Source organism: Oreochromis aureus, linkage group 4, assembly GCF_013358895.1.
Source record: "Oreochromis aureus strain Israel breed Guangdong linkage group 4, ZZ_aureus, whole genome shotgun sequence".
NCBI classification, from domain to species: domain Eukaryota; kingdom Metazoa; phylum Chordata; class Actinopteri; order Cichliformes; family Cichlidae; genus Oreochromis; species Oreochromis aureus.
The window spans coordinates 34116671-34134331 of NC_052945.1; the positions used below are offsets into that span (position 1 = coordinate 34116671).

The 17661-nt window shown below is 38.1% G+C and overlaps 1 protein-coding gene across 1 annotated transcript; it reads right to left on the reverse strand.

The window, feature by feature from the left end:
* Nucleotides 1-5712: 5712 nt before the first annotated feature.
* On the reverse strand, nucleotides 5713-7791 carry hoxb13a (homeobox B13a). Its single transcript, XM_031751827.2, has 2 exons — nucleotides 7086-7791; nucleotides 5713-5960 (listed from the first exon to the last, which is right to left on the reverse strand). Exons 1-2 carry the CDS (start codon nucleotides 7789-7791, stop codon nucleotides 5713-5715), a joined length of 954 nt encoding a protein of 317 aa, XP_031607687.1.
* Nucleotides 7792-17661: the final 9870 nt, after the last annotated feature.

Consider the following 17661-nt stretch of genomic DNA (forward strand, 5'->3'; position numbering starts at 1 on the left):
ATGGATAAAATTTGCCGAAATGAACAGATATGACCCAAAAAGTTATGCCAATCAATGGCTACATCCAATTATAAATACAAAACCTGTTACCAGACAGAAAAGCAATTGACCATAATTAAAGGGTATTGGCCTGAGCATATACTGACTATTGATTGGGATCATAAGGGCAAACCAAAAGTTGGAAATATGATATATTTGGCCTGTACATGCTAAATGATAATCCTGTATCAGGCACAGTTTATTGTATTTTTAGTTTTAGTTTAGATATCAAAATTTCAGAGTACCTCTCAGCATTGTTCACCTGTCCCACGTTGTCCCACATAAACACTGTGTTCCCCCCACATTTTATTTGTTAGAATCTGGACAGCCTATGTGAATATTAAACCCTTGTTTTGGACACACAAAACTGGTCAAAAAATGTTTCAAATATCTTTAGTTATAGCACCCTCTGATATCCGTCGCTACACCCTCTCCCTATAAACGCTTTCAAATTTATTTGAGGATAGCCTACATTGTGTGCGTTTCAAAACAAATTACCTTTAAGTGAAAATGGTTATCAAGCTATTCAGCACATTCTGCATCTGTAAAGCTTATTAACCACAATCTGTGTGTCTGGTAAAGACATGATAAGTTCTGAGATACGTTCCGGTCTGCCCCAGTTCTTAATAATAATAATAATAATAATAATAATAATAATAATAATAATAATAATGATAATTGTTTATTTATATCGGTTATGTTTGAGCATTAAAGTAAATGTTTAGAACTCGGTTCATCGCCCATAAAACACAGTCAAAGGAGTTGTTAAATTCAAAAACTAGCAAAACGTTGCTCGTGGTTTTTAGATTGAGGACTCAAATTTGAGCGTGGCGCATGAAGTTCACATAAGAAATCTTTTTATGGGCAGAAATCTGTGCCATCAGATACTGAATTTGAATAAGTTAAATTTGAATTTGAATTGCTCAGATTGAATCTGAATTGTAACTTGAATAAATGCTTTTGAAAACTGAATTTGAATTAGTCTAATTTGAAATTGAATTTATGGTTTGAAAATGATCATCACTAAATTGAAATTGAATTTTATATATTGAAAATGAATTCATTTGCTTTGAAACTGCATTTTATCCTTTAAAAAATTCAGCTCTCCAATAATTTCAGTTTCACTCTCACCATTCAGTTTCAGTGCTACAATTCAATTTCAGTTCCAAAATTCAGTTTTTTGGAACTTACATCCGGTTCCGGTTCAAGAGTAAACCAGCGCAGATTAATAGAACTACCTTTTACTAGCAGAGCGAAAGTGTTACTGACGGGAATCTACAGCGTCTTGAGCTGAATTAAGACTTCAGAAGTCATTCGTCATGTCGAATGACCAGCGGATAAACTCTCAGGTTGGCAATAAATGTATTACATGTATAAGAACAAGCGTCATGTTAACAATTGATAGCCGTAAAGTAACTTTTATGCTTATTGTAGCTGTTAGCTAAAAACGCTAATTTAGCCTAGTTTGCCCTGGATTTAGCTTTGACAAACAAATATGATCGACTGTTTCTAGTAGAATTCCAAAGTTGTCATCTTGTACCCTGTCAGAGCCCTGTATGCTTGCAGAGACCCCTACAGCAGGGAAACACGCAAAACAGTATCCAAACCTTTGTATTTTAGCTTTATTTATGTCTTACACAGCATCCCAACTCTTTAGCTAACTTAATATCTTTAGCTAAAGTGAATAGTTAGTCTAAATCATTAGTGCAGCTGCAGCATTACTGGATCACCTCTGTTTGAAGTGATATAATATGATATACAACTATCGCTGAAACAGCAAACTTTGTAAATAAACAACACTTCTCATTCTCTAAACGTTTGGCCACAGCTGTAGATTACACTATCAGTGCTTTTTCACTCTTGACAATAATTACATTTCTAAATTCTCTTTGTGCATTTACAGGTAAACAATATCTAATATTTTATCTAAATGACTGTTTTGTCTTTGAAAAGGTGAAGAGCCTGAGGCCGGTGACAGTCCAGTTCTACTCCAAGTACATCCTTACGGTGGCTCACAGGACAAGGCTACATTCCTGTCCTGCCAGAAGAGAAGAGAAACTTCAGAGTCTTCATGCAGTTGAACCACACCTGTCATATTCCGTATGACAGGGGTCTCAAACTCCAGTCCTCGAGGGCTGGTGTCATGCAACTTTTCCATGTGTCCCTGGTGCAACACACCCGAATACAATTAGTAGGTCATTAGCAAGAGTATAGAACTTGACTGCATGCTGAGGTGGCAACCCCTAACCCTACCTACTCAAGTAAATTTAAGTAAATATATGTATTTGGAAACATGTACTTCTAAAATACTTTTATTGCACCATGTTCATTCACTCATGAGCTGCTGTAATGTGAATCGCCAATTCAGCATGCATTCAAGTTCTATACTCTTGCTAATGACCTACTAGGTATGTTGCAACAGGGAGACATGGAAAAGTTGCAGGACAGCGGCCCTCGAGGACTGGAGTTTGAGACCCCTGCCGTATGGTGTTCATGCAGTTTTCTACCCTACAGTTACAGCATGTCTGACTGCCTGTTCAGCATATGCCAAAATATATGCGTTTAAGCATGTGATGACGAAGGCCTTCCATTATGGTGTTTGTCATCACATGTCACAGACATCTGGATGATCATTTGGAATAAACAAAAAACTAAAAACTTGTTACTTCATCTTTTATCTTCATTATTATTATTATTGTTCTTATTTTACAATTTTCTTTGTTAGACATTAGGTTTATTTATAGTAGTCCTTTCCAACTTCTTTCCCTCTTCCATGTTACTGTGTCAGCATCTATTTGGGGTTGGGAGTGGAACAGAAAGTAAGGAAATCCAAAGTGCCATTAAAACCAGGAGAGGTTCTTATATTTCAGAAGAAGGGATTAATTCAAAAGAAATGACCTCAATGCCATATTTTATTTAGGAACCCTAGAGAGCACTTTGCAAAATAACACATTCTTATAATTTCACCCTCAGATGAGCCAAGCTACAACTGTCAGGGAAGGTGATGTAGGTACAGAGCATGTGAGAGTGGTTAAGTTGATGTCTCTTGTCTAGATGAAGGCACAAGAGGGATCAATGGCAAGGCGTAGAGATTCAGTATCTTCAGTCTTCAGTGGACACTCCATTTCTGGCACAAAACACCTGTAAAAGACGGTTGATTTAGGAGGTGACCCGACAACTTCAGCCTGTCAAACATAGCAATGGAGCAGTATGTTAAAAAAAAAACCCCAACTAATTAAGCATGCACTCAGTACCCTAAGAATTATTATGATAGTTAAACACAGTGATAGTCACATATCATATCACTTCAAACGAAGGTGATCCAGTAATGCTGCACTAATGAATTAGACTAACTATTCACTTTAGCTAAAGTTATTAAGTTAGCTAAAGAGTTGGGATGCTGTGTAAGACATAAATAAAGCTAAAATACAAAGGTTTGGACACTGTTTTGCATGTTTCCCTACTGTAGGGGTCTCTGCAAGCATACAGGGCTCTGACAGGGTACAAGATGACAACTTTGGAATTCTACTAGAAACAGTCGATCATATTTGTTTGTCAAAGCTAAATCCAGGGCAAACTAGGCTAAATTAGCGTTTTTAGCTAACAGCTACAATAAGCATAAAAGTTACTTTACGGCTATCAATTGTTAACATGACGCTTGTTCTTATACATGTAATACATTTATTGCCAACCTGAGAGTTTATCCGCTGGTCATTCGACATGACGAATGACTTCTGAAGTCTTAATTCAGCTCAAGACGCTGTAGATTCCCGTCAGTAACACTTTCGCTCTGCTAGTAAAAGGTAGTTCTATTAATCTGCGCTGGTTTACTCTTGAACCGGAACCGGATGTAAGTTCCAAAAAACTGAATTTTGGAACTGAAATTGAATTGTAGCACTGAAACTGAATGGTGAGAGTGAAACTGAAATTATTGGAGAGCTGAATTTTTTAAAGGATAAAATGCAGTTTCAAAGCAAATGAATTCATTTTCAATATATAAAATTCAATTTCAATTTAGTGATGATCATTTTCAAACCATAAATTCAATTTCAAATTAGACTAATTCAAATTCAGTTTTCAAAAGCATTTATTCAAGTTACAATTCAGATTCAATCTGAGCAATTCAAATTCAAATTTAACTTATTCAAATTCAGTATCTGATGGCACAGATTTCTGCCCATACTGTGGTGAGCTCATGTGTCGGTTGTAATCTGTGGTGCATGGCAGTGGCCCGTATATATTGTGTGTATTGTTAGTGATGTCCCTCACACGCCCTGCTATTATAAAATGTTCATGGAAGACTTGATACAAGCCTGTTTGGTCACATGATTTTCAAGGTCACCCACCCTCACTCCCGCTACACGTTTTTATTTGAGAGCTACATACATTGCAGGCTAAAAAAAAATTGTAGATATACGCACAGACCACTCTTTTTTGTTCTACAGAAGCTTCTAGGATTATCTTCACGGAATACCTATTATTATTATTATTATTATTATTATTATTAGTATCACAAACTCAAGGTCAAGGTCTTTTTTGCCCGCCCCCCCTATTCTTTCTCTGTCGCCCTCTCTCTCTCTTTCTCTCTCTACCTCTCTCTCTCTCTCTCTCTACCTCTCTCTCTTAAACGCACGCACAGTGCGCACAGAAAGCGCAAAGAAAATAACACGATTTAAAGTCTCTATTCTGTTTTGTTCTGTATGTGTTTCTAAGATTTCTGGAATTATTATTATTATTATCATTATTATTATTATTATTATTATTATTATATTCACAAAATATTGAACTGATATGAATTGCTAGGTTAACTTTATTTAAAATTAAAATACTGTTCACGTTAGTTCAGTGTAATGTTAATGTTATGGATAGAATATTTAAAAAGGGAAGAAAAGAACGAGAGTTTTTGTTTAGCATGTTTTAAATATTTTTATTAATACTTTTTAACAAATAGATATATTTAAACACGTTTCTAATGTCTATGATAATAATAACTGCACTAATTAGTTTTTTTTTTCTTCTTCCATACGCGGTTCTGTCACAGGCATGGAAAACCAGAATGCTTGCCATTCCATGAGACAGGCTTCCACCACAGGGAGCGTTCCTCCAGACGCAGACTTGGTAAGTGAATTTAGTCTCTCATGAACAGTTTTAATCTACAAGCGCAAAATGGATTCCTCTGCTGTTTGTCTAATTTCAGTTTTCAGTTTTCAATATTAAATAAAAGTTTCAGGCCTGTTTGTTTTCCTCCTCCAGACGTAGAAAATGATTTTAAAAACATAACACCTTTATTGGGATGGGACAAAATTTATTAAGTGTTACATTGTGATTTGGTTACTGTTTTACATGCGATATAAACTGTATGGAGAGCATAGTAGTTATGCTATAGGCTACTTGGCACGGACAACACTGACAGTAAAAGACACACACCAGACAGATATATTATCAAAGCAGTCAGGAAAGTTCTGTAATTACAGAATGCCTCTCGGCAAGTTTGTCGGACGGCTTTGGTGAAGTATTCTTATCTGTCCGTCCTCCTGAATTTGTTGAATCACACATATTCATGCACAGCCGCAGTCTGTGAGATGTCCCACTTTCAGTTTTTTTTTATTTTTTTCCATTCACTGTTAATTATCTCAATTGTCACAAATTGTCCAAAGAGCAGTGACCTGCATGCTATGGAGTACTGCTCTTCACTTTGGCCACGAATTTTTTCTCCTTCACCCTCCTGTTCTGGAACCAGATGGTAATCTGTCGCTCTGACAGGTTGGTCACGGCCGAAATCTTTCTCCTCTTGTCCTTTGTGATGAACTTGTTGGCTGCGTACTCTTTCTCTAGCTCTTTGAGCTGGACCTTGGTGTAAGGTATCCGCTTCTTCCTACCTCGGCGGAAAGACAAGCCGTCGTTCTGGTGCGCCACCACATCTGTCAAAGAGAAGAGGACAGTCTTAAAGTGATGGGCTGCACACACCATGATACATTTTCACACACGATTTCTGTAATGGTGTAAGTGACGATAAAATATTTGTCGAGCACAATTTAGTATCTTTAAGGAAGTGAACGGGAACTTTATGTTTAGATCTGATTGGATACAATCCTGCGAGACAGACGGGAAACGAATGTCTGCTGTCTGAGTTAAGTTCAAATTGACCTACAAAATGCGTCTTTAAGTGGAGCGCACGCATCTATTCTACTCCACACAGACTGTCACAAGGACAGCATTTTATGTCTTCTCTTGACTTTGTGTTTACGGTGTTTTTATTTTCATTCTACATTTGTGCTTTTTTCCCCTTTTAACTCACACATTACAGTCCTGTTCACTGTGATTGTTGGGCAAGAGGATTAATTATTTCCATCATTATTATTGAATTAATTATAATTTTAATAATGAAATTTAATTTTCCTGTTTATGTAATTAATTTATTCTTTCATTTATTTTAGCAGTGACAGCAGAGTAACATGACAGCAGAGTAACATCATAATAACCATTATGATAACGATTAAATTAACTGGAAGGCCCCAGCAATAAAATGATTATCTCACTTGGTTAATAAATGATATTGAACGAAACACCAAAATGCTTTTCACTCTGCACCAAGAGATGGCAATGCAAGGCCCATTTCTAGATTAGAGTCTGCAACATGTTGGTATCTTCACAATATCAAGGCTCCAAGCAACATGTCGTTAATTTTCACTTTTACGTGACGCCCTAAACCAGATGGGGACTCAAGGGCTGTGATTAACCTCAGCCACCACAAACCTCAAGCACATTATTGCTTCGCTTTTGCAAAGAAACTTGTTGCATTAACCGCCTAACTTTAGTACAAATTTATCAGACAATAATTAACTATTGGAGCAAATTAACCATCCAAGATGTTTTTTGTTTTGTTGTTTTAACAAATGTCAAGCCTTTAATTTCTTAATTGTTATTACATTTAATTTTTATTCAATAAATATTTTGAGTTGCGCCATAGTTACAAAATATCTGTTAGACTTCTGTTTAACTGTTTTAAAATCGTTATTATGAACCCTGAAAGCAGCAGCACTCACCAGCCAGAGCGGACTTCCAGAGGTGGCCGGCCTGTCCCTGATCTTTGGAGCAGTACATCTGTCCTCCCCAGGCATTGGTCAGAGCCCAGGGCTGGTAGCTATCCATGGGCAGCAGGGTGTCATGGCGCGGTTCCCCGGTGCCCAGCGTTTGGACCACCGACACATCCAGGTAGCTGGCCATCGACTGGTATGGGCTGGCATAGCCATGGTAAAAGGCGAACTCCTTGGCCCGGTGGTTCGGATATTCGTCTGAGCTCACCGTTGTGTCCATGTACTGTGAGCTGAGAGCGGCTCCGGCCGCTTGTGTGCATGACTTAAGAGGACCCCGACCCATCCTGCACGGGTAGTAGCCGTTACCAAAGTAGCTGTAGGGTAAAGCGGTTGCGGCCGACGAGCTCTGGTGCGGCACAGCCGCACATTGCTTCCCCGAAGGGGCAGCGGTATCACCGGAGCCTGAAGCGGACACATCCACTGTGGAATACCCACCTGAAGAATGCACCAAGCTGGACGGGTGACCTCCCAGAGCAGCGGCGGCTGCCGAATGTGCCATGATGTTGCGGCACTGGCTTGCTGCAGTGGCAGCGGCAAAGTTGCCGCTGCCTACCAGCCCCTCCATGTTCTTGTTCAAGTCGTCCACGTTGTTGTCATACACAAACATTACCGTTTCCACTGGCCAGCGAGGGTTGAGTACCAGAGAGGCTGTCATATGCCCACCCTTCGCCGTTTTGGCCTTCGTGTGTCTCAGACTCCGTCCGTTCCTGGCGCTAAGTTGCTACATTGGCTGAATGAGGCTGATCACTGGCGCTCACTACACATACAAGCATACACACACACACACACACTCAAACGCAGCTCAAGAGATGTACTTGTACAGTAACGCGCACTGTCATAGCACGGTATGCCGCTTTGTTGGAGTGACGGCGTGTCGTTCGGTGGCAAAGACTCCCAGTAACCGGCCGGATCTCCACTTACATCCCAGCCGCAGCGTTGACGCAACAAGCCCCCTGGACCAAGAGAAATAAGGGGAGCTTAACTATTGGATGAGACAGGGTGATCACGTGATAAGACAAGCGAAAAAGGAGAGTAGAAGAAACTGGTTGAGGACTGTCAGTGAAAGAAGGGGAGAAAAAGCATTTTATGAGTTTCCAGCTGTGATATGAGAAGGGAATGAGAAGATTCGCTTTAGCTTTCTGTAGTTTGGTTTACTTTAGTTTTTCTCTGTAGCTGCCTTACGTCAGACTCAAGTCTGTGATGCGACGTTCTCAGGTCGATACAAAGAGTGACATTACCTTAGTCTGCCTTAAAAAAGAAAAAAAGACAACTAAAATAAATCACTTGACCAACTTCTTTTGTGTTGTGCGTAAAAGTGCGTGGTGCAAATGGACTCGCCAATATCTGAACTGACCGTTTAAGATAATCACTTTTTCAATAACTACAGTCTCCATTCTACACTGGCAGCACGCACACCTGAACCACAGAAACAAAAAATGTAAAGGTACATAACTTTTTTGAAACTTATACACTTTCAGAGACACCGAAAGTTTGTTGTGTAAATGTTATTTATTTATCGAATAATTATTATTCCTTTAATAACGAACTCCAGATGCTCAGTTTTATACAGATGTGGACAGATTTAAAATCGGTGCTTCTCAAATGCATGAAAAACTTATTATTAATTTATCATTACCATGATTGTTTTCAGGCCTTCAAAAGCAAAGTTTGGTTATTAAAATAAGTGCATCCGCTGGAAGATTTCTCCACCTGGTGAAAAAACAGGTTTTAGTCTAACTCGCTCTCAGTCGTTCTGACTAGAGTAAACGTTAAGGAGATTTATGGAAGGGATTTGGAGTTCTTGATAAACATGGCTTTGGTTGAAAGTGTCTCAGAAAGGTTTCCGGGGCACTCAAGGGCCGTTATAATAGGAAACAATTTCACTACGGGGAAGTTATATGGTTCTGAATTTATAGGAGACAGGAATTTAGTCTGCGCTTGGTTTGAAATTAGTACTTCTGATGCGCCTCTATACTGTAATTGAAAGGACAGATATTTTATTTTGAATCACTCTATGTGCCGTATACATGAGGGCCAAATAAGCCGTAAGTGAGAAATTAGTGAATTCCCTAAAGGTTATTAATGAACATAAAAACATGGGGAAGAAATGGTTGATCAATGAAATACTGCAGACAGGAACCATTATTTTGCTTCAATACATGTTTTATCTCTGGCCTGCAATGAACATATAGGACTACTTCTTTTGCAAATGATTTCAAACGGAAACTTAAAGATTAAGCATTTTTTTTCAGTTTTTGATTCATACTAGAATAATTTTGCTCAAGTTCATTATATACAGAGAACAGATCTAAAGAGAAATATGGTGGGGAGAATAAACTCCTTACACATTACCATGAGCTCCTAACCCGAAGCTTCCAGCTTAAAAGCGTAGGGCCACTCATTTGAGTTCACCGGATTTTCATCATTTTCACCATGAGTCTGCCATTAGGCGCCTATAGGATGGGGAAGTTCACGTTTACGTGTGCCGCAGAATTGATCAGAACACATTAATATCAGATCTTGTTTTCAGTAACATTACAGTGACAGACTTTAGGATCACGTGTGAAGCCAACAGCCTGTATAATGTGAAGAAGGTGGAAGCTTACTTCTCACCAAGCTACATTAAGAGGAAATACGTGTCCAGATCAAGTCTTTGTTTGAGCTTTGTGGTGATTGAACAGTGACTGGATCCGTACAGTATAAAGAAATAAGCCGTTAAAAAATTGACTTTAAAACATGAATCCTAAATGATTAAAATATAGTAATCTGCGGAATAATTTAAATATTTTGGAAAATGTGTTAGGATTCAAAATTAGCAAGACAAGCTGAATGTAAAACTTGCATCTAAAATATATTCTTACATTTGTAACCATCACGGTGTTTATTCCAGCTCACTATCTGGTGAACTAGAATAAACACTGTTATATATAATATTTATATAGCGCTTTTATACTAAAAGCAAGCACTCGAAGCGTTTCTCTTACAAAAAGTCTCAATCAAGCATTCACACAAGTGTTTTTTTTTCTATGCATGAACACTTTTAAACTAACGTTTACACACTCGGATGGCTGCAACTTGCTCACAGACACTTCTACATGCAGGCTGGGGAAACCAGTAGACGACCGGCTAAACCTTCTGTCCTATCCTCACTTGCCATCACAATATGACTATACTATCACAATATCAAAACAGGGAAAGAAAACATTCGTTTTAATTCTATATTTTTGTTCTAATATCTTTAATTGTTATTGACTGTTATATAAACATTTCACTGCGCATTATTTCTGCGTATGTGACAAATACACTTGAATCTCGAAGCTGCCAATAAATAAATAAATAAATAAATAAATTTTCACAATATTGCCATCAGTCATATGCAACATTTATTTTCCTTGTGTTGTTTTAAAGCGAATGAATAAGTCTGAAAATACAAGCGAATGGGGCACCAGTTTGATACATTTACACAGTTAACATTATGTCCATGATTAACATAGTATTTATAATTGTTATTTTGAAATATCACCATTGTAGTCCGTAAACATTATTGATAGGATATTTCTAAAATTTCTATTCCTAAATAATTTTAAAATATTTTTTTATCAAAATGAGGAAAAATAATCTCCCATGTTAGTTTGTCGTTTATTTTGCTTATTTTCTATTTATTCTGACGAGGAATCAGTAGATTGCGTGGTTGAGGGCGGATTTTTAAATTAAAATAATATTTTGTATTTTGCCCAACAAAGTAGAAAGCTTAAAAATGCTTCAGTACACATAATCCTTTATAAATAACAGGAAATAAACAGCTCAGTGGTGGCGTGAATGCAGATGAATCACCTGCTCAAATCAACACTACTGCTTTGAAAAGCTGCTTCTTTGAGTGACTCTGAAGTCTTCTCTTCAGAAATGTTCAAACCTTGCAGCTTGGCCTATTGCAGACAAGACTTCACAAACAAACCACACAGACAGTCCGACTCTAACCCATAGTGTGGTCTGCTAGTGTTGGTGGGGGTGTCAGATGTCAGACCGCCCCCGAAGATCAAGGTCAAGTTTAACGCGAAAGGTGGGTGGGGGGTAACAGCCAGAAAGACAGACAGACATATTGTAATGAGCTCAAGTTCAAGACCACCGCACACCTTGAAACTCACTCTCTCTGTCTGCGTGTGCTTGTGTGTCACCGTGGTTGTGTTCAAAATTGCATAGATGATGCCACGCACGGATGAGGTCCAATATTACCACTATAACCGGTATGGAGTTAAATCAGCAGACTGCAATTCACTCAAAATGAATCGTGAATAAAAATAAAGCCATTCTCAACCAAACAGAAGTCAACAGACTCCCAGGGTGACTGAAAAGCCGTTTTTAAAATAATAATAATAATAATGATAATAATAATAATAATTTCCCTTTCAAATACACAGAGCTATGAATCCTCCTCTGGTCTTCGTCAGGGCATTTTGTCATGTATTTATTTTCGCTTTTTAATGTAAATACAGTCTATAGACAAATAAAGCTAATAAATCACTTATCTTAGAAAAAGAAAATGATGTGTCGTATTCATTGATACATTTCATTAGTTTACTAGGCTAACCCTATTTCTCTGGGCTACTGTGAAATTACTAAAACATTCCCAGTTGCTCGTCTCATTTTTCCCATATTTCTGCAATCCATGAATCGAAATCAGTGATATAGGTTATAAAATGACATACAGTAAGTGAGAGATGAAATTTAATGGCTAAAGCAAGCATGGACTGTTATATTTCATTTTAAGAAATTTATACGGTCGGTACGTAGGATATCCTGCCTCCTGAACTACGGGAGTGGCTCCTGCCGCAAGGGTGGCTAGCGCCCAGAAGGTAGATCCGCTCAGTTACTCGGAAGATTTGTGGTTCGATTCCTGGCTGCTTCAGTCTAGATAACTTAGAAACAAACCCCGAGTTGCTCTACGCTGCATCCATCCATCAGAATGGGTTAATTGAACGCGCTTTGAGCGCTCAGGTAGAACAGGAAAGCGCTATAAGAAGCAAGGCATATAAATGTTGGAAAACGGAACATCAAAGGAAAATGGATCCGACTACGCTTTCCCCAGAAACGTTACAAACCGTACGTGTATATATCTGCGTTGACTTAATCACTTATCAAAGCCCCGTGCTTCCTATAATGTTCTGATTTCATTTGGTGATAGTTGTAGGTTAATTACAACCAATACAACAGAATTAAGCTAAATAAATACACAACTAAATGTCATGATTTTACCCTCATAAAGGCCAGTGGGACGGTTTCACAGGTGTTCTGGCATTTACGTTTAGAAATCGTGCGAATGTAAAAATATCGTACATGTTATAACAGTTACTTCATTTGATGACTTAGTACACTGCGACTGACAATGTGCACATGGTGCACGGTTTATTCACGTAGATTAAACGTATAAAATCACCCTGCCTGATACAAAATAATGAATTTATATAGGGGTTTAGGGTTGCAGGACTATGGTATAATAATATATATATAATATATAAAGCTGAAAAAAATGGTAGGCTATTACAGCATTCGACTCATTTTAGAATGTTTAGATGAGAACAAAACTGGTTTCATGCTTTCCACCGGTATTATGTACGTCTCCCTCTGGCTTTCTGTGTAATAAATTGTGAAAAGGACGGTGGCGCAGATCGACCCTGGTGCTTTTAAGTGGTCTTGTCTTAATCTCCATCTTGAGCAAACTCTTGAAGGTTATCATTGCATTGCAGGTTTGTTTCAGTTTAAAGAACTGCATCCATTGTAATTTCACGGTGCATCCAGGCTTGATGCAAATACACAGTAAACAAGGAACATTTGCAGCCTGACCGTATGCATCGAAGTATGAAGAACGCGCCGGTTTCATAGCAAAATACCGCTTTCGGCTTTCTTTTAGGTTACCTGATCACAAAAAAGAAAAAGAAAAAAGTCTGAGCGGTCACCTGATTGACATGACCTTCCATATTTATTCCAAAGGTGGCATGGCATTAAAGAAAGTAATTCGTTATCCATAGACTTTTTCTTTAACTTCAGTCACTCATCTAAATCTCAGTCACTCATCTAATCTCATCTCAGTCACTCATCTTAATTTAATTCAGCAAATTACGTTAGTTTACATCCGATAAAAAGCCGTAAGAGCTTCAGTAGAATAATGGCAGCAAAGTTGCCAGGCTGTTGCTGTAATCTTTACACTAAATTTCCAATAATATTATTTACATTTATATTTCTAGTTTTATAAAGATATGTTTAGAAAACATATGCTGTAAAGTCAACTTATCGAACTGATTACTTACTATGAGCTTACTATTTAGCTGCACCAGTCAGGAGTGTTTCAAATAGGCTACTTTTTTAAATTATCTTCATGTTTAATTCAGCAGTAAAAACATATTAAATCATTTTCAGTATTGATATAAAATCATCAAACTTTATTTCAAATATGACCTTTACATTCACACGCAAACATTAAAATACACTATTGAATAGCATTGTTAGATAAACAGTGTAAAGGTAATTTTGTATACACTTTGAAAGCCTCCATTCACAAAATGAACAAATTGGTCCTCTAAAAAGCAATATACAGTCTTGAAAAAATATAGTAAGTTAAAATTATAAATTAAGCTACATAGCAGAATAAAGTTTTCAACACCCTATTAACTGCTGTCATGATATGTATTAACTCAAAAAATAATCTGGTGGGAGCCAGTTTAACTCACTGTATGCCACAGGTCTAGATCTATGGAGTCCAAGCGGTGGCCCTCTACCCCTTCTCTCTCTCCCCCCTCTTTCCTGTCTGTCTTCAGACCTCTAATACAAAATTAAAGACTAAAAATGCCCACAAATTTAAAAAAAAAAAAAAAAAAAGCAGGACCTGAGGGATGGCCCTTCAGCTGATCCATCTACTGTTCATTGAAGCATCAACAGAAATGGTCTTAGTGGAAATTTGGCTGTCAAGAAGCCATTATTAAGGAAAGGAAACAGGATGAAAGGGGTGAGGTGTGACAAATTACACAAGAAATGGACTAAAATCAGTGGCAGCAGGTCTGATGGAGTGATTAATGTAAATTTGAAATTGTGTATCAAATCATCATGATGTACAGAGGAAGTCAAGGGAGTGAGTGGCCACAGGCATCTGAAAGGGGTGTTTTCACACCTGCGTTGTTGAACTTCTTTAAACTCTGGTCTGGTTTGTTTCCACCCTGGCTGCAGTTCACTTGAACAGATGTAAGCATAGTAATCAAACTTGGGTGCCAACCAAAAAATGCTTTGGAGGAGGTGGTCTAATGAACTGTAGTGTGATTAATTTCAATTCAATTTTATTTATACAGGGGCATATCACAACAGCAGTCACCTTAAGGCATTCATTGTAAGGCAGACCGTATAAAAATATTTACAGAGAGAAACCCAACAATCATATGACCCCCTATGAGCAAGCACTTTGGTGACAGTAGGAAAGAAAAGAAACCTCCGGCAGAACCAGGCTCAGGAAGGGGTGGCCATCTGCTGCGACAGGCTGGGGTGATTGGAGGAAGAAAGAACAAAAGGCATACTGCGAAAGAAAGCCAGAGATTAATAACAAGTAATGATTTATTGGAGAGAGGTCTATTAACACATAGTGAGTGAGAAAGGTGACTGAAGAAGAAATACTGCATCATACCCCAGCAGCCTACACATATTGCAGCATAACTAAGGGAGGATTTAGGGTCACCTGATCCAGCTATATGCTTTAGCAAAAGGGAAAGTTTTAAGCCTAATCTTAAAAGTAGAGATAGTGTCTGTCTCCTGAATTCAATTTGAAAACTGGTTCCACAGCAGACGGGCTTAAAAGCTGAAGTGTCTGACTCCCATTCTACTTTTAAATACTCTAGGAACAACAAGTAATCCTGCAGTGGGAGAACGAGGTGCTCTAATGGAGTGATATGTAGAGTGTGGACTGGAGTCACATGACTTGGACTCGAGTCAGGCTCAAATCGTTAATTTTATGACTTTAGACTTGACTTGAAAAAATGTTCTAAGACTTGTTACTTGACTTGGACTTTTACACCAATGACTTGGGACTTAAATTGGATTTGAACCTGTTTACTTGAGAAGACTTGATATTTTACCCCAAATTTAACACATATATTACATAAAAATTATGTACCATTAATTCATTTCATTCATTCTTACCACACTCTGTATGTATGTGTGCATGAGCTATAGCACAGCCAATCAAACTAACTAGATTTAACAAAAAAAAAAAAAAAAAAATTGGCGGGGGGGGGAGACAATCACAGATGGAGATGGAACAACTTCCAACTTTGTGAGACATTTGAAGTTGCATAAAGAACGGTGGGTGGTTCTTTTCTTTTGCTACAATGAGATAGCTGACTTAGCTAAATTTATCTTATTAGCAAATGTCAATGATATTGTTTGGCCTTAACATGTATAATATTTTTGTCATGCTATTTTAAATCTGGCCATAAAAGAATAACATGCAGCTTGTTAGCTCAGAATTGTCAGTGGATGGTGAGCAGGGTTCATTTCAGAAAGTGGGTTCTGAACCTGAACTCAGGGAAGACAGTTTCTTACCGTCTCCTTCCCATTATTCAACCCCGCTTAGGCTACGTCCTAGTGATGTGTCGGTGGCGAACGAAACGGTTCTTAGAGCCGACTCTTTGAAGTGAACCACGCGAGCCGATGGGTTTTTTTTCTTTCTCTCACCCTCTCTCTCGAACTTTTTTTCCGCTTCACTCCGCACGCGAGCCTTGTGCTCTGCACTGGGAGGAGGGGGGAAAGCGGTAGTTACACTCGCAGTAGCACAGGAACAAAGCCAGAGGGAAAGACAGAGAAAGAGAGCCAGGGACAACAACGTCACATTAGAAAGGTATAGTAATCATCCACAACTATTTTCAGTTGCGGATGATAAAGGATTCAGAAAGTTTATTCATGCAGGCCTATATGACAGAGAATGTGCATCTTCTTTTTGTTTTCATATTTTAATTTATATTTAACTGTGTTGTGGTTTGCAGTGTTTTGTGTTGTTTCACTTTAAATTCATTTAAAAGGAAAAAGATGAAAATGTAAATAGTTAAAAGTTGAAATGTAAATAGTTGGTTTTTGTATTATACTATCTATTTATTACATTTTATGTGGAGTGAATAAATAAAAGTATATTTACGGTGGCTCCTAGAGACAAAGCACGTACAAACTCCAAAACACGTACAAACTCCGAAGCACGTACAAACCCCGAAGCACGTGCAAACTCCAAAACACGTAAAAACTCCATAGCACGTACACACCCCGAAGCACGTACAAACTCCAAAACACATACAAAACACAACAGAAGTGCTCCAGGATTCTAGCGGTAGTGTTGAGCTTTTGTTACCTAGTGGCTATACAAGCCAGGAAGTACCAACGACCGGATTTGGTGGTAGTAACAGGTAAATGAACAATTTTTTTAATTATTTGAATATATATGAGTGCTTGTGTATAAATATACAAACAATACACATATGCTTTCAGTTGTGTAATTTAAGTGATCTAGGTAGCTCTGTTTTGGAAGTTCAGTTAATGCTAGAAATGTGTTTTGGAGTGTACATGCTTTGGAGTTTGTACGTGCTTTTTGGAGTTTGTACGTGCTTTGTCTCTAGGGGCCACCATATATATTTATATATAAACATATATAAATAAAACCACTGTTTTTTTTTTTTACATTAGTAATTCCTTTTGTGCATAATTTTATATTGTTGTTAATAATAAATTAACTAAAGCAACAAAATAACCTCAAGAGCCGGTTGGGAGTCGAAAGAGACGGCTCTTTTTAGTGAGCCGAGCCAAAAGAGCCGGTTCTCTAAAAAGACTCGGAAATCCCATCTCTACTACGTCCACACTAATCGTTTTCGTTGGAAAACGCATCGTTTTCTCTCCGTTTTGGCCTTCCGTCCACACTGAGATGGTGTTTTCCTCAAGGAAAAACGCAGCATTTTGAAAACACTCTCGAAAACACATACATTTCAAAACGGAGCTGTCCCGTCGCAGTGTGGACACTCAAAAACGCAGACTTTCTAAAACCATGAAGCATTTTAGTCATGTGATGCAGTCATGTGACCAATTAAACAAAGATAGTGCATTGTACAGCAGTTGTTTTGATTGCTCTCAATTTTGACTGCCCTAAAAAAGATTAATATCAGTTTGTACATGCTCGATAGCTTTTCTTCAAATTCTTTAATTCTCACTCGCCTTTGCGCATGGACAGGACTGGAACGTAAGCGTTTTCAGTCGTTTCAATGTGGACGCACACCTCTGTGAAAACGACTGATAACGCTAGTGTAGACGTGGAGAGTTTTCAGACGAAAACGCCATTTTCAAATCTATCCGGGCTAGTGTGGACGTAGCCTTAGACTGACAAATATTTATCACATCAAAATTCAAAACCACTGTGTTTAATTTGCAATTACTACATGGCAGTGTTTTACTTTTGCATGGCTTTTATCTGGACCAGGGAAATTTCTTGGTTTGAAAAACTGGCCCATCT